The sequence below is a fragment of the Haplochromis burtoni genome, unplaced genomic scaffold (assembly GCF_018398535.1).
Source record: "Haplochromis burtoni strain Fernald_Lab_line unplaced genomic scaffold, NCSU_Asbu1 Contig_53, whole genome shotgun sequence".
Taxonomy (NCBI): domain Eukaryota; kingdom Metazoa; phylum Chordata; class Actinopteri; order Cichliformes; family Cichlidae; genus Haplochromis; species Haplochromis burtoni.
In genome coordinates this window covers 2,019,327-2,034,660 of record NW_024582414.1, presented here as the reverse complement: position 1 = coordinate 2,034,660, position 15,334 = coordinate 2,019,327, and the positions used below count along the sequence as shown (strand labels likewise).

The 15,334-nt window shown below is 43.1% G+C and overlaps 2 protein-coding genes across 6 annotated transcripts in view; both read right to left on the bottom strand.

The window, feature by feature from the left end:
* LOC102290391 (E3 ubiquitin-protein ligase RNF14) overlaps window positions 1-3,278 on the bottom strand; it is a 7,890-nt gene extending 4,612 nt beyond the window's left edge. Inside the window, exons 1-3 of one of the 5 annotated variants that reach the window (XM_042220691.1) lie at window positions 2,160-3,278; window positions 1,630-1,760; window positions 800-1,508 (exon numbers count right to left, since the gene is read on the bottom strand). In XM_042220691.1, the coding sequence (XP_042076625.1) occupies window positions 800-1,508; window positions 1,630-1,760; window positions 2,160-2,364 (1,045 nt within the window). In that variant the 5' untranslated portion in view covers window positions 2,365-3,278. Of the gene's footprint in view, window positions 1-572; window positions 1,509-1,629; window positions 1,761-2,159 lie in introns of all 5 variants that reach the window. The other 4 variants (XM_042220690.1, XM_042220689.1, XM_042220688.1 and 1 more) reach the window with 4 other exon arrangements.
* A 1,001-nt stretch (window positions 3,279-4,279) lies between these two features.
* On the bottom strand, window positions 4,280-15,200 carry stxbp3 (syntaxin binding protein 3). Its single transcript, XM_005923866.3, has 19 exons — window positions 15,071-15,200; window positions 13,695-13,744; window positions 13,411-13,492; window positions 13,221-13,297; window positions 13,061-13,133; window positions 12,858-12,958; window positions 11,836-11,981; window positions 11,281-11,374; window positions 10,892-11,016; window positions 10,659-10,757; window positions 10,515-10,572; window positions 10,334-10,399; window positions 8,610-8,690; window positions 8,319-8,454; window positions 7,850-7,956; window positions 7,670-7,768; window positions 5,629-5,714; window positions 5,188-5,336; window positions 4,280-4,907 (listed from the first exon to the last, which is right to left on the bottom strand). Exons 1-19 carry the CDS (start codon window positions 15,180-15,182, stop codon window positions 4,804-4,806), a joined length of 1,845 nt encoding a protein of 614 aa, XP_005923928.1. The 5' UTR covers window positions 15,183-15,200; the 3' UTR covers window positions 4,280-4,803.
* Window positions 15,201-15,334: the final 134 nt, after the last annotated feature.

Below are 15,334 nucleotides of genomic sequence, written 5' to 3'. Positions count from 1 at the left end.
CATCCTAGATGCATGAAGGAGCGTTTCCGCAGGTCCTTCCTCCCTGCAGCTGTCAGACTGTACAATCAGAACTGCTCCCAACAAACATAGACGTTTACATCTGCGCTGTAACTGCAATAAGTTAATCAACCGATTCACACTGCAACCTGGTTTGCCTCTTATCTGTAGTTATTTTTATTTAATTTAAAAACTGTACAGTACTCTGTTTATAGTAACCATTGTCCTTAATGTAAATATGTAAGAAAAATTGTGTATGTTTCTGTTCTGTGTAATGTGTACTGTTTGTTTGTATATGTGTCTTTCTGGCTGCTGTTAAAACCAAATTTCCCCTTGTGGGACAATTAAAGGATTATTCTATTCTATTCTATTCTATTCTATTCTATTCTATTCTATTCTATTCTATTCGACAAGAAAGGACAGTCATCAGTTCTCCTTGTCTCCTCTGTCCTTGATCCTTCTACCTGTAGCTATTTTTAACAGCTTTTAAAATGTGTTTTGATATTAGATGAAAGGACCAAACACTACAGTTGTTGAAACCATTCTGCAGGTTGAAGGCTGCGTGTAGCTTCTACCTGTGCAGGTGTAGGGGCACCAGCGCAGTCTGCCTGAGGACAGGTGACACCCCGGACGTTCCCCTCTGTGATCTGAACCGTACAGAACTCGCAGAGACAGGCCCGGCAGAAGACGTGGCCACACGGTGACAGCTTCACGCACTCGGACCCGAGCCGGCCCATAAAACAAACCCCGCAGTCAAAGAAAGTGGTGGCAAACACTTTGTGTTTCTGGGCCGCATCATAGATCAAAATGTGGGACAGCAGAGTCTGTGATGGAGATAAAAAGAAACCAGAGAGGGTTTGCTCTTCACTCTGAGGAGAATCTGTGGGCTGGACCGGCAGAGAAGCAGCTCCAAGTTCACTTGGATCTAATGTGCCTGAGGAGGTGGAGGGAAGCAGCGATGAGAGAGAAGCATCTCCTTCATTTAAGAAATCTTCCCGGACACTTTGATGATGCTTGGATTTCTCTGCAGATGAAGAAAGATCATCCTGGAGATCAACATTAAACTCTGAGGCTTGGAGGATTGTCACATCTGGAGTGTGTGTGGTTTGGTTTTGGAGTGCAGGCTCTGGAGAAAGAGCTCTTTGATAATCTGAGGTTAGATCACTCTGGCTCTGGTGAGAGTTCAGATCATTCTGGTCATGCTTGCAGGAGTCTAAAGCCGAAGCTCCCTGAGAGTCTGCGCTGCTCCCGTCTGAAGGATTCTCCTGAACTTCCGAGGATGGTACAGAGAACTCTGGCTCTGTATTGTTCTTTGGTTCTGAGAGTTCAGCATTTTGTTGGTCCTGGTTATAATGCAGGGTGCTGCGTTCATCAGGAGGAAGATCCAGCTTACTGTGGATGTTCAGGAACCTCAGAGCATCTTCTCTGAGAAACTGCACCCAGGAGAAGAGCACCACAGCTCCCCCAGTGGCCTCATAGAGATCAGCGAGATGAGCACGCAGTGCAGCCAACTGTGGAGGGAGAGGGAGAATAGATTGTTGTCATCTTTACTGAGCCTCTACAATGTCCTGTGAACCTATCACACACTGGCAGGCTGAACATGTGACCAACAATAACTTGACTGCTGATTACCTGTGTGTGAGTCAGCCAGCTGCAGGTGAGGCTGAAGGAGGGAGGGGAGGAGGAGGGGTAGTCCTCAGGAAGCCCAAAGTTCAAAAGCAGCGGTGGAAGGAAGGAAATATCATACTGACGCAGACTTTCACCTTAGAAAGAAAAATACGAGCTCATCAGATGAACTAATCTCTTTCTGTAATGTTTGTTTATTTGTTTTTAAATAATTTGGGTGTATTCGACAGAAAATATTTGATATATTCTGTCACATGAACACAAATGGCAAAAGCTATAAATGATGCTTGATGACATTAAGCTGTTCAAAGGTATATTTAATATAGATATATTTAATTCATACATCATACTTCCCATTTAAGGCCAACAAAAACATGCTCATTGCATTGTTACGGGCTCGCCTAATGAGTTCAACTCATTTTACATCATTGGCTACATAAAACCCATTTTTATCTTAAGTAGATGATTAGGGCTGTAACAGTAAAGGTGCTTCCTAATATTTCAAAACAACATTTTCCAAACACATCAGATCGGACCTTTTCGGTCCAGCAGTCGCGTGTTTGACAACCCCGGCGCCTCTGATTTACCCTCTCTGAGAGCCACGCTGAAGCCGACAGGAAGCTCGACACATACTCGGATTTCTCCGGCAGACTTCGACTCGTCCCGAACAAACTCGTCCGCATCAAAGATACTCTGGAGAGCGAGCAGCTCGTCTTCCTGCTCCTCCAAGTCCTCAGTCATCCCTCCACTTCCTCCTCGGTCTGATTTTGTGAGAAGCCTTCCTTCTGTGGCTTCTTGCTTGACTCTGGGTCACACCAGCCTGTTCCTGGTCCTTGTTTGTCCGTCCCTCTTACTCATCAGCGTATGATGTAAGAAGCAAAGTACAGGCAGCAACCTCAGCCTACTGTAAACCTGCTGCTAATGCAAACCAGTCTAAAAGGCCAATCAGCATGTTTGTTTGTTTTTTTAGTACTAATACTCCTTTATAGTCCATTTTGCACTTTTATTTGCAATCCATGTCTCTAAGAACCCAACAATACAGTACACTATTAAACTCCTCTCTCCTTTAATTTACTGGAACACATTACAGAAGAATACTCCCTGCTCCTCTGTGAACGTTTCTCCTTTAAGTTCCTCACAAAGTGATCTAAGAGTGCTTTGTTAAATTAGCTAAGTCAATATTAGACATAATGAAACAGAAATTTTAATATCCATCAGTTGTGGCTCTAATTTTCCATCACATTGACTTGGCTTTGGCTCTAGAACTTTTTCTCTGCCTTGCTCAACAGCTTTAGTTCTCTCTGGGATTCGAACTGGACACTCTGGGGGCTTTTTTGGATTTCAAGATGGCAGACAAAGCCCTGGGACTTCTTTGATACATCATTTTTCTGGGCACTGTTAACAGATGCTGGAAAGAAAGAAATACAGTATTTACATGCTCTATTCTTCCAAAACTGAATTAGCATTTCACAAATTCTCTGTATCATCAATTGTTCTCTAAACATCATTTTATTATTCAGATAAGTGATTCATATATTCAAAGCACTTGTGACAAACTGTCATCAAATATTTTAAGGTTGCTGATGTTTGGCTCTAACTGTTGGGCGGAGAGGCTCTGACTCCCACCTGATACCCGGATGCACTCTTTCTTGTGTCTTTCTTCCCAGGAGTTGAGCTTGCAGGTCCTGGAGCAGTAGAAGACCTTGTTGCAGCGCCTGCACAGGGTCAGATTCATGGACACGGACCGACCGCAGTGAAAGCAGAACTTTAACACTGGTTTCCTGAGAACAGGTTTACACATAAAGAAAGAGAAGTTCCTGAAAGCTGTGTTTAGATTAGGTAACAGAGAGCAGAAAAATAGGAACAAGAGCAGCACCTTACTGTAGATGAATGTGAGTGTATGCGTACCTGTGGTCTCCTGCTTCCTCTGGGAGGCTTTTACTTTTGGGAGGGACACACACAAACACACTTATAATTTAAAGCCATTTTCAACAATGAGAGCAAGTGTTAGCAGGAGTCCTTAGCAGTAACATATAGCACTGTGCTAACGTCTTGCACCACTCCTCATTTCCGGCCCTGTAGATGTTGATCCATCCTCAGCAAAAATGGTCTCAGTGACTGTCAAGGAAGTCAAGGAAGGGAAGCAGGGAAGAAATGTCTGGGGCTTGCCAAATTACACAAGAACTATACTGAAAATCAGTGGCAACAGGTCTGAGTAATGACTCTAAAAATGATATTTTTGGTTTGAATTGGTATGTACGGAGGAGGTCAGGAGAGAGGTACAGCAGTGAGTGTCTACAGCCATCTGTAAAACAGGGTGGAGGCTCTGTGATGGTTTGGGTTTGCATTTAAGCCAGTGCCGTTTGAGATCTTGTCAAAACCGATGGAGTTACGAATTCAGAAAAGCACTGTCAGATTTTCATCCACCATACAGTTCCATACGTGTAAGTGGTCGCGTATGTAGGATCAGTGAAGCAGGACTTTGCTGTGAGTGTTTACATGTCCCCTGATGCAAAGACCTGTTAATGCTGTTTACCCGGCTTAGCCAGGAATTTAGGAAATTTGTGTTGGTTTTCTCTTGTGGACATTTACTGGCTATTCTGATGTTTTAGCTCCATGCTCAGTCTACAAATGAGGCAAAATGAACTCTTAAGACTTGAACCACTTCATCCATTTATTAGTCAGCTGTTCAAGGAAAACGTAAATACTCAATGTTAAAAATAGTCTTCAAAAGTCATTAAAGTGTTCATGAACAGAGGTGAAAAAGTCAAAATGGCATAGCAGGGACTCAGTGCTTACATACATATATACATCAGTGATGTGCGACTTTGCACCACTTTTCTGTTTCTCAAGGTTTCTCTTAGAAGCCTTTCAACTTGTAACATTATCATAATTTTTAAGACAAACAAACAGACGGGTTAGAGTAGGATGAGATCAGTTAGTATTTAAATACTATCCAAATGTTCAAATCACAATGTCATAATCGCACCATGTTCTTAGGTCTTCATGTGGAAAATCTGCGTCTCATACCTTTCACTATAAACATGGGCTTGGATTGAAAAGCTATTTAAATGACTGTAAGGAAATTCCCTTCACAATTCCACTGAGGAAGTTAAGATAAGTGTGCTGTGCTGAGTGATAAGGGATGTAGAGAAACAAGCGGGGTGGAGGCCGAACTTCTCAAGCTTTGGTCTCGACCTCTAGTGTGAAGCTTTCCATGGGTCCTTTGCTCAGGGCCTTGATGTCATCCAGGAGAACGGTGGGGGTCAAAATGTGGGAAGACCCTGTATAGGATAAAGATAAATAAATTGCATTAAAAAAACAAACAAACAAAAGAAAAGTCCTGTCATAATTCCGCTCTGCTCCAGTAGGGGGTGTAAAACAGCAGGAAATAACGTATAATAAGTGTAATCTTAAAACTCAGTGGAACCTTCCCGATAATCGTCACAATCATAGCTCTCCTTAGTTCATGTGCTGCAAGCTAATATTTCCCAGCATTCTGACTTTCTGCGCGCCTGTTTGGTACGAAGCATTGTCCAGCTGTTTCCTTGCACTGAGTCTTACCAATGATGACCTCGCAGGTTTTCATTGCCCTGGTGACCTCATAGGCGCAGCGCATCTCAGAGAAGCTGATCCCTCCTATAACAAAGATGATGAGACGTGAGCCAGTCCGGCGGTCATCCTGAGTGCTGGCTCTGTGCTTCTGCCGTGCGCTGTGGAGAAGAAGGAGGGGCATCGGAAATATTAACTGACAGAGCCTTAAAGAAGAAAAAGCAGACGCTGCTTCTTACTGTTGAAACTGGAAAATCGACCTCATTCACCTCAATCAACCCTCTAAGAAACAGAAAGTGGATGTGGAGAGATAAATCACACAGACTGACTGTATAAGCATAACTAAGTGACACAACAACACAAAACTGTAGGGTTGTTAAACCGTATATTCTTCAGTTAGAAAGAAACCAAAACAGCAGCCCAGTTCCAGCCTGGTCACTCACAAAAACCCACCTCACAGCCCCGGAGCCATTCCAGGCAGCAGGACACTCAGACTGGTGCGGCCACTCTTTGGTGTCCAGTTTGTTCTCCACGACATCCTGGAAGTAACGCATGTTTTAGAGATCATGTGACATGGAGAGCAAATCTGTTTTGCAAGCCAGTAACAATTTTAAAGTGCAGTAACCTTCACTCGCTGAGGGGTCCTACCTACATTAAATTTATATGCACATGGTCCAGTGGTCATCTTCTAAATGTTACGCAACGTGTATCTCTTTGACCATCATGCGCATACTTCAGTTTTCTTTATATTTGGAACACAAGTTTCAGTCACTCTGTAAAACGATTTATTTTGTGGGTGACGTCACAACTTAAAAGCAGAAGTCATCCCATTAACAGAGCTAATTAACAGAAGAACACATGATGAGTAATTTTGGTGCCAAGGGAAGGTGTGATAATAACGTAACTACATCATGCATTAGTAGATGTCAAAACACAGGCTACTGCTTGACAAACAATTTGCTTTCCTCAAACTCAAAGTCTCACTGTTTTTTTGCATCATGCACCTTTATGCTTAGAAATACTTGAGACTAGCAGACGAGCTTTAAGTTATCTGCAGCAGATATTCAGCTCCTACACATCAAATCAATTTGTCTTCTGCTGCAAGAGGAAACATTTTAACCGCATTTGACAGGAAACCAGGTGCACAGGTGAAGACCACTGATGTTTTTCTTTTTTTTTTCCATGTAATAACAGGAAATGCAAGTGAAGATGAGAAGAAACGAGCTCATGTTACAGATCCTATAACATGGAGTTAGATTCTAATCTAATATAAACTTATTTTCACAGTAACCTGTAAGATGATTACTAAAAGGCTCCTCTCAGTTTTGTTTGCTATTAAGAGCCTCCTCTTCATTGGATACACTCCATCTGATTAACAACATGGATTTACAGAACTGGGACTGAGTGAAGAGAAGAGTTTGGGGGAAAACTGCTAATGGGGGTATTTCCACCTCTCAGTTCCACACCCATTTCAGAGAAACGGCTTCGGCAGCTGAGTTTTAAGAGCAAGTATATATTTTCTTTTCATGATTTGTGGTTGACAGGTCACATGACTTACCAAAGTGAAAACAAAGCACAGTGAAAAGGTACATTTAGAAAAGAAAACCAAAAACTGGCAGCACAGCGAATTTCACACAAACAAAGGACAAAGATTTTCACCCAACATACTTATAAGACAATAAAAACACTAGTTCTGAGGGACTGAGACAGAAACAGAAGGACCATCCTCTGAAGAAAAACAACAAGGCAACAACTAGTGCCTTATTGTGGTTTACACTTGCTAGGATGCAGAAAACGGTACAGAACAACACAAACTTGTGTGACACAGCTTATCAGATGACCCGAATCTGATAACCTCCTTTTGTTCTGCTTCCATAGCTGTGCTCATGAATGCCCCTTAGACGAGGACTGGGGTAGCACAATGAAACAGATACAGTTACATGTTCAGTTTGGCATCAACTACTCTAATGACCGCTCAAGGCTGGGTACACAACAGAGTCAGCTCACACATGTTCAAATGCCCCAAATCAGCAATGAAATGAACAAATGTTTACAGCCTGAAATAAAAACTGCTTTTGGCAATGGATAAATTCATCCTTTATAACAACTGTGCGCCAGGGTAACTTTTTATTTATAACTCAAACATTTGTACTTGCAGAGGCTCAAAGCTTTGATTGACAGGTGTCGAAAAAGTTCATTCCACCAACTGAACTGAAACCTCTACACCCCGTCTGTGTGTTGGTGTCTGTAGAGCAGTTTTACTTTCACTGTCTAAAGCATAATATGGACTCAAGTGAGCTACAACAAAGCCCGCAAGTTTCTACTTTAGTTTCATTGAATTTAGTTTTAGATAGATTAATAAAATCCATCACTTAGCAATCATTAGCAGCTAGCAGAATCGGTGAATTGCAAAGGTACAGTTTATGGATGCTTACTAATGCAGAGACAATGGGTGCAAAGACAAGCTAGGATACCACATGATGATGTCACTGACCTCCATCACATCTTTTATGGTGGGGATCCATCTGGAAAGGCTGTATCTCTCCTCTTGGGAACGCTCTCGTCGGTTGGGTTTACGAGAGAAGAAACTGGGCTGGAAATAAAAGTACATCAATGAAAATTTTAAAAAATGGATAAATCAAAACACTGAAACGTTTTCCTTTTCTCAACCTACCGTTATGATGATGGGCACACCCAGCTCTTTCCAGTTCTGGATATACTCCGGTTCTCCCTCGATCTTTACATGCTCAATAAGTTTGTTTAAGTTTTCCTCGGTTGTCCCTGTTTACAAACACCAAACAACCAAAAAGCAAAAAAGACAGATGGACAAATTAGCACCTCTAATTTTTAGTCAAAAAAAGTTGCTGTCAGCGTTAATCTCGTTAAAATGACGTTAACGCCATAACCGCATTAACGCTGCAAATCTCCGTTAGCGAGTTAACGCGGATCGCCCCGTGTGAGGGGCTGCACGGTGCTAATGCGTTAATGAGCTAACCGCGCTACCGCTGTGCAGGCCTTGTGTGGGGAGATCTGCGTTAGCTCGCTAATGGAGATTTGCTGTGTTAATGCAGTTATGGCGTTAACGTCATTTTAATGAGATTAATGCTGACAGCACTACTTTATTCACGAGAAGGCTGATGTACCGTTCAGGCTGAAGATGTAGAGCAGCACAGCTCTGATCTTGTCATGTTTACTGTATGGGTTCAGCAGCACAGGCAGCAGAGTCCTCATGGGATCTTTCACCTTTAACCCATCCACATCGGCGCCTACTGCAAGGTCCTGCACAGAAACATACAGCATATTACACAGAGAACACATGACACACTTCCCTAAAGCTTTGATTAGAAGGTCACACTTGGCCGCATACAGTAACGGTACTCTGCAGGTCAGGAAGAGTGTGACTGCTAGATCTTGATAACAGAGCATAAACAGACCTGTTCAGCTTTGCAGAGTTTCTCCACATTGTTTGCGAAATGTTTCATGCAGTCCTCAGCCAGCTGCAGATGAATCGTTTTCTAGAATCCAGACAGAAAACTGTTAAAAACATCAGGTCAACCCTATGTAATAACAGGCTGCAGAGGCGCCACACCCGACCACAATATAAGGATTGCGTAGCCCATCCATCCATCCATCTTCATCCGCTTATCCGAGGCCGGGTCGCGGGGGCAGCAGCCTAAGCAAAGAGGTCCAGACCTCCCTCTCCCCAGCCACCTCCTCCAGCTTGTCCGGGGGAATACCAAGGCGTTCCCAGGCCAGCCGAGAGATATAATCTCTCCAGCGTGTCCTGGGTCTGCCCCGGGGCCTCCTCCCGGTGGGACATGCCTGGAACACCTCGCCCAGGAGGCGCCCAGGGGGCATCCTTGCCAGATGCCCGAACCACCTCAGCTGGCTCCTTTCGATGTGGAGCAGCAGCTGCTCTACTCTGAGCCCCTCCCGGATGGCCGAACTTCTCACCCTATCTCTAAGGGAGAGGCCAGCCACCCTTCGGAGGAAGCTCATTTCCGCCGCTTGTATCCGCGATCTCGTTCTTTCGGTCACTACCCACAGCTCGTGGCCATAGGTGAGGGTAGGGACGTAGATCGACCGGTAAATTGAGAGCTTCGCTTTTACACTCAGCTCCCTCTTCACCACGACTGACCGGTGCAGCGTCCGCATTACTGCAGCTGCAGCCCCAATCCGTCTGTCGATCTCCGGCTCCCTTCTCCCATCACTCGCGAACAAGACCCCGAGATACTTGAACTCCTCCACTTGGGGCAGGAACTCATCCCCGACCCGGAGTGGGCACTCCACCCTTTTCCGGCTGAGAACCATGGCCTCAGATTTGGAGGTGCTGATCCTCATTCCCGCTGCTTCACACTCGGCTGCGAACCGTTCCAGTGCGAGCTGGAGGCCCTCACCCGATGAAGCCAACAGAACCACATCATCCGCAAAAATCAGAGATGAGATTCTGAGGCCACCAAAGCGAAAGCCCTCCGCCACTTGGCTGCGCCTAGAAATCCTGTCCATAAAAATTATGAACAGAACCGGAGACAAAGGGCAGCCCTGGCGGAGCCCATCACCCACCGGGAACGAGTCCGACTTATTGCCGGCAATGCGAACCAAGCTCTTGCAACGGTTGTATAGGGATTGAATGGCCCGTAGCAATGGGCCAGACACCCCATACTCCCGCAACACCTCCCACAGGACACCCCGAGGGACACGGTCGAATGCCTTCTCCAGGTCCACAAAACACATGTAGACTGGTTGGGCAAACTCCCATGCACCCTCAAGTATCCTGGAGAGGATAAAGAGCTGGTCCAGTGTTCCGCGACCAGGACGAAAACCGCATTGTTCCTCCTGTATCCGAGGTTCGACTAGCGGACGAACTCTCCTCTCCAGCACCCTGGCATAGACTTTCCCAGGGAGGCTGAGGAGTGTGATCCCCCTGTAGTTGGAACACACCCTCCGGTCCCCCTTCTTAAAGATGGGGACCACCACCCCGGTCTGCCAGTCCACGGTCTGCGTAGCCCTTACAATAATAATAATTGTTGCAAGAGTTGTATCTGTCTTAAAACCAACAACAAGATCCTGGAGAAAATTCTGCTTTAATCTCACATTTCAGATGAACACATAACTTCGAAGTAAGTTCAGTTATCCCTACATAAGTTTTACTGCATACCTCTGTCATCTGTTTACGGAACGCAGGCATCTTCTTCATCATTTGAGCCAAATTGCTAATTGTGATCTGGGGAAACAAAAAACATACATATATATTAATATATATGAACACATTAAATGTTTGCTCAAGATATGCTTTTCAAAATGAAACGATCACACAAGCAGAAACCACTGCACTGTACCTTCCCATCTGGCTGTTTCTTGCTAGCAGATATCTCCTTCACCATCTTGGGAATTTGCCTGTTGTAGGGAAAACAAAAATGTTAAGATGAGTGTTCTGACAACAAGAAGAAGATATTGCCATACTTCTGGTTTCGCACACTTACGCTGAAACCTCTGCGATGTGCTGGTGCCTCAGCTTCACCCAGAGCATATCATCCTCATTCAGCAGGGCCTGCTTCTCTAAGCCGTCTCTAGCCTTGTACCTGGACACAAAATGACCCAGAATAGCAGTATCTAGTTTCTCATGAGCACAAAAGTATGAAGCAGTAAGCAGATTGTACACATATATCTCTATATCTATCTCTCTATATAAAATACAGGAAGTAGACTGCATTACTTATAGGTATCGTTTTCTATATCAATGAGATCGTAGGCCATGGCCTGGTAGGTCAGCTCGTGCAGGATGGGGGTCACAGGATCAAAGCCTCTGTCGACTATCAGCAACTGGGCTTGGGTCTTCTCCTGGTGATGTAGGGGGGGAAAAAAGTTATATATTATTAAATTATATATTAAAACTGGGATAATTCACTGCCACAGAGCAAGCTGTCCAAACTTTTGCCTTTTCAAATTTATAGTAAAGGGAACTGTTTAATGTGCTTGAGGCAAAGGAGGGATTATTTTATTCTTTCATGTGATAAACAATACAGTATTTTCAAATTCCCATTTACTCCCAGGGCTACGACCTTGTTTATCCTGAAACCATCCTTTGTTCGGCAGGCCTCTCACCTTTTTCTTGCCACTGTCATCCAGCTGGTAGTGTGTGTCCAACTTCCGGTCCACCAGCTCTGCAAGGAGTTTGGCATTCTCCATGTTGCCGTCTCTAGTTATGATATAAATGTGGTTTCCGTCAGTCAAGTGAACGTTGAGGTCAAGGTTAATCCAGTAGTTATAAAACACAAAACTGTATTTTCTGTAAATAACAGCTGCACTCTGCTCTTTACATATCTTTACACTCTTACTTTCATCAGTCTGAATAGGATCAGTGCTGCTGTGAGCGAGTAACCTCACTTGCTCAACTACCATGTGATTCTTTCTACACAAAGCTATTTCTTTGAACAGTGAACGTTATAAGATATATGTCTACTATATTCACTCGGAACAAACACATTCTAAAACCAGTCTGTTCAAAGAAACAAGCGATACCAACGCTTTGTTTTCAAGCCCAGCATTATTCCTGCCATTAATACGGAAACTATTCTGACTTTTTCTCGTAAAAAGTTTCACTCTGCTTGGGGGCTCGGGTGTATTGTAACCTAAGACACTACATGTTGTCTGACTTACTTCTTGTATCGGATCCCTGGGTACTCGTCTAATGTGGCACAGAGTGTAACGAGCTGGTCTGCCAGTGTCTCCAGTGTCTTCGTTTTGTCCTGACTCTTGGGGCTGTAGATGCTTCGGAAAGCCCCGGGATTATCGCAGGTGAAAACCTTCAAAGTATTTAACACCACAGTGTAAACCACAGCTGTCATCATTAAAGTTCCAGAAGATACAAACTGAGCACAAGGACCATTTTTAATTTCTCATTGTTTCCTGAACTCGAGGCTATAATACATTAAGCACCTGCTTGTGTGTTTCTTTGTCTGATCACATCTCCTAGATAATCAGCAGATGAGCAATCAAACCTGGTACACAGATATATCGTAAAGGTTCTCATCTATATCAGAAATTATGACACCATTGTGTTTCCTAACATCCGCCTAGTAACAGGCTAAAGTGACCCATTTTCAGAATATATGCACATATACCACCTTTTACTTCAATGACAACATCTAATTCACATCAACATACGATGAATTACACATGATACGATGGCAGCATGTTGCCTGCCAAACACGAAGCAAGTGGCTAATAAACAAACAAACCCCGTTTTAAGCCTTTGTGAACCTACAACACCTGGTGAAAGTAACAACTCATATCTGCAAAAGCTGAATTCACCAGTGTTTTCTTTCGCTCACTGCAGCAAGACAATGCCAGTAACGCGTATACAACAGTAGTTTTCTGTTTCTGCAACTATCCCACCTGCAGCCAAAACACATTGAGAACACACAGTGAATTATAAACGGGAAAGGTTGACAACGTAGCCGCTGAAATGCTATAGCAAGGAAAAATGTGAAGCTACAGGATTTACTCTCTTTAGGACTTCAAGAAACACCCTACACAAGGCAAATTCCCTTCCTTCAACAACACTTGCACAGCCTGCATGCGTGCCTGCCAACTGAGGGAAATTTTGACAAAAAGAGGAAATGGACTATTACAAAATAAACTAAAAAAAAAGAACACTTGGTTAAATTTTAAACACTTACTTGTGCTTCCTGAGGCATGAAAGAGATGTTTATTTCCTTGCAGACCCTTATGTGTTTTCCACAGGCTTGCCTCATTTTGTTGAACAGGTCATCAGGGCAGTCTGCAGATCAAAAAAGCTTTCAGTGCCCACTTTGATCGTAAAAGGTATATCTGCTATTTGGCTGATGAAGCAGATTTAAGCACCAACACAGGAGTTACCTACAGTCAGTGAAATAGACGTACGCAGCTTTGTATTTGGGTTTGGGCTTGAAATCCTTTATAAAGGCATCCACACACTATGAAAAAAAAATAGATTTAAGAACTCACAGAGTTTGGCAGTGATATGTTAAAAAAATGAAAATGAAAAAGTTTTAACAGCAAACCTTAGCAGTAGGTGTCATAAAGTAAATGGCCTTCATTTCGAGAACAGGCTCTCTGCTTTTGAACAGGTCCTCCACAACTAGAAACAGAATACTAGTAGTCAAAAGTAGCTAAAGACATACACGCACAAATTATCTTTGATCAAATAGCTTCGTGATGTAAAAATAAATAAAAGGACATCATTCCACCTACTTGTTATCTTCTCTGACATCAGGTCGGACATTTTGCAGCATGACGAGAGGAGCTTGGTGGTGAAAGGATCCAGAATCAATATCTGTGAAGAAGACAACGTGAAAATGCTCCTTTAATTATGCGTTAAACAGTAATATACTCCCATGCTATGCAGCACCACATATCGAGACAAAGCGTATGAGTGAGAATCAATCATATCAAAGCTGAATCTGTAACTCGGAGCTTGTCCATTTATCCAAGTACAATCCTGGGACTCTGTACTGAGCACATGGTGGGTTTCTTACCTTCCATACTTCAGAGTTTCTGCAGTCTGTAATAATTGTGTCCTGTATTCCTGTAAGGAGCACATAACATGACAACATGTAAACACAACAATAATCTGAAAACAAATTATCGTTCATGATGTCACTGTTTAAGCTACCTCTTAGTTCAAGTGTGCAAAACAGAAAGTGATGTAATCAGAACTGCAAATATCCATTATCTCGCTACCTATGCATAAAATTAAAACATATTAGAACGTTTATAGCCTAATGTATAAAAGTTATGCAGTTGTGTTTCGTAATATTTCAGAGTCTTGGTACAATTGATTTTTCATGTGTGTTTGGGTCATACCACGTGAGCGTGAAAGGGTGTGGTACTAGTAGTTTTCTAGATAATGGAATTTTAAAACAGCTCCTCAAAAAAAAGTGCCAGAAAAACTCAGATCCCGTCACTTTTTTTTTTTTTTGTGAGATAACAGTGAGGTCCTGGAGTTTTACATATTTTATCTTAAGTTTAAGTAAACTTAAACTTAGTTGGGGGGGTTTCGGCAGTTTAAAAAAAATTGATTAATTAAGAAGGAATGACCTTTGAACCAACTAAAGTATTTACGTACTGCCAAGGTTATGTCAGCTTTCATGAGTGGAGTATTAAGAACAAAGGCTATTTCTGTCTAACTCTGTTACTTGATTATTAGCCTGCTATTGTGCAAACCTGAGTGATAGCACTCTCATTAATTTAGGGACAACTGTTCAGCGACTTTATGGTCATTTTGTAGCCTGTAGTGCGTAAACTTGAATCATCCATACATCTATCCCAGCTGTCACAGGGCGAAAGGTGGGGTACAGGTCACCAGTCTGACAGAGTTCTAACACATGTCAGCAGCAACAAAACTTCATTACCGCTGTTCTACTGGGCTGCATTAGTCTTAGCTGCTTGTTTGACCCTCATTTTAACGGCAACACAAACCAGCCTTCTTGGTGACATAACCTAACCACAGCCAACAAGAGGAATGCAAGACATCAGGATAAGGATACAAATAATACGCCAGGCTTGTAGCAATCCCGCTGCATAAACGAGGTGCGGTTGCAGACGTACAGTGACCTCACCCATGGCTACTCCTACAAACAAGTAGCCTAAAAAAGTCGTTATGTTCTGACCGGGCCAAGTGTTAGGTCAAGTTGCGTCTGCGGCTTTTTCCTCTATCGGTTCTACTGCGTTTCGTAAATTTGTAATTTTCCGCTCAAAGGGAACAGCTGAATGAAAATGTTCGCTGTTATTCCAAAAGCTAAAGTCGCGCAGGAAGAGGTTAGCTAAAACAGCTCACAGTTCACGTGCTAAACAAACGCCGTTGTGCTATTTTTCAAGAGCAGGAAATACTCTCCTGTTGGAGTAAACTTACTTTTCCAAACTATTCTTTTCAGCCCGTGATCTGAACCCGTTGCCATCTTGTTTTTTTTCCCCACTGCGCCGCTTCCCTTCGAGAAATTCACGAAGACAAACTCTGACGTCATTCGCGTCACCAAGTGTGCGACAGTGAGCTGTAGTTTTTTAGTGATGAAGCGCACAAGACATCTATCTATCTATCTATCTATCTATCTATCTATCTATCTATCTATCTATCTATCTATCTATCTATCTATCTATCTATCTATCTATCTATCTA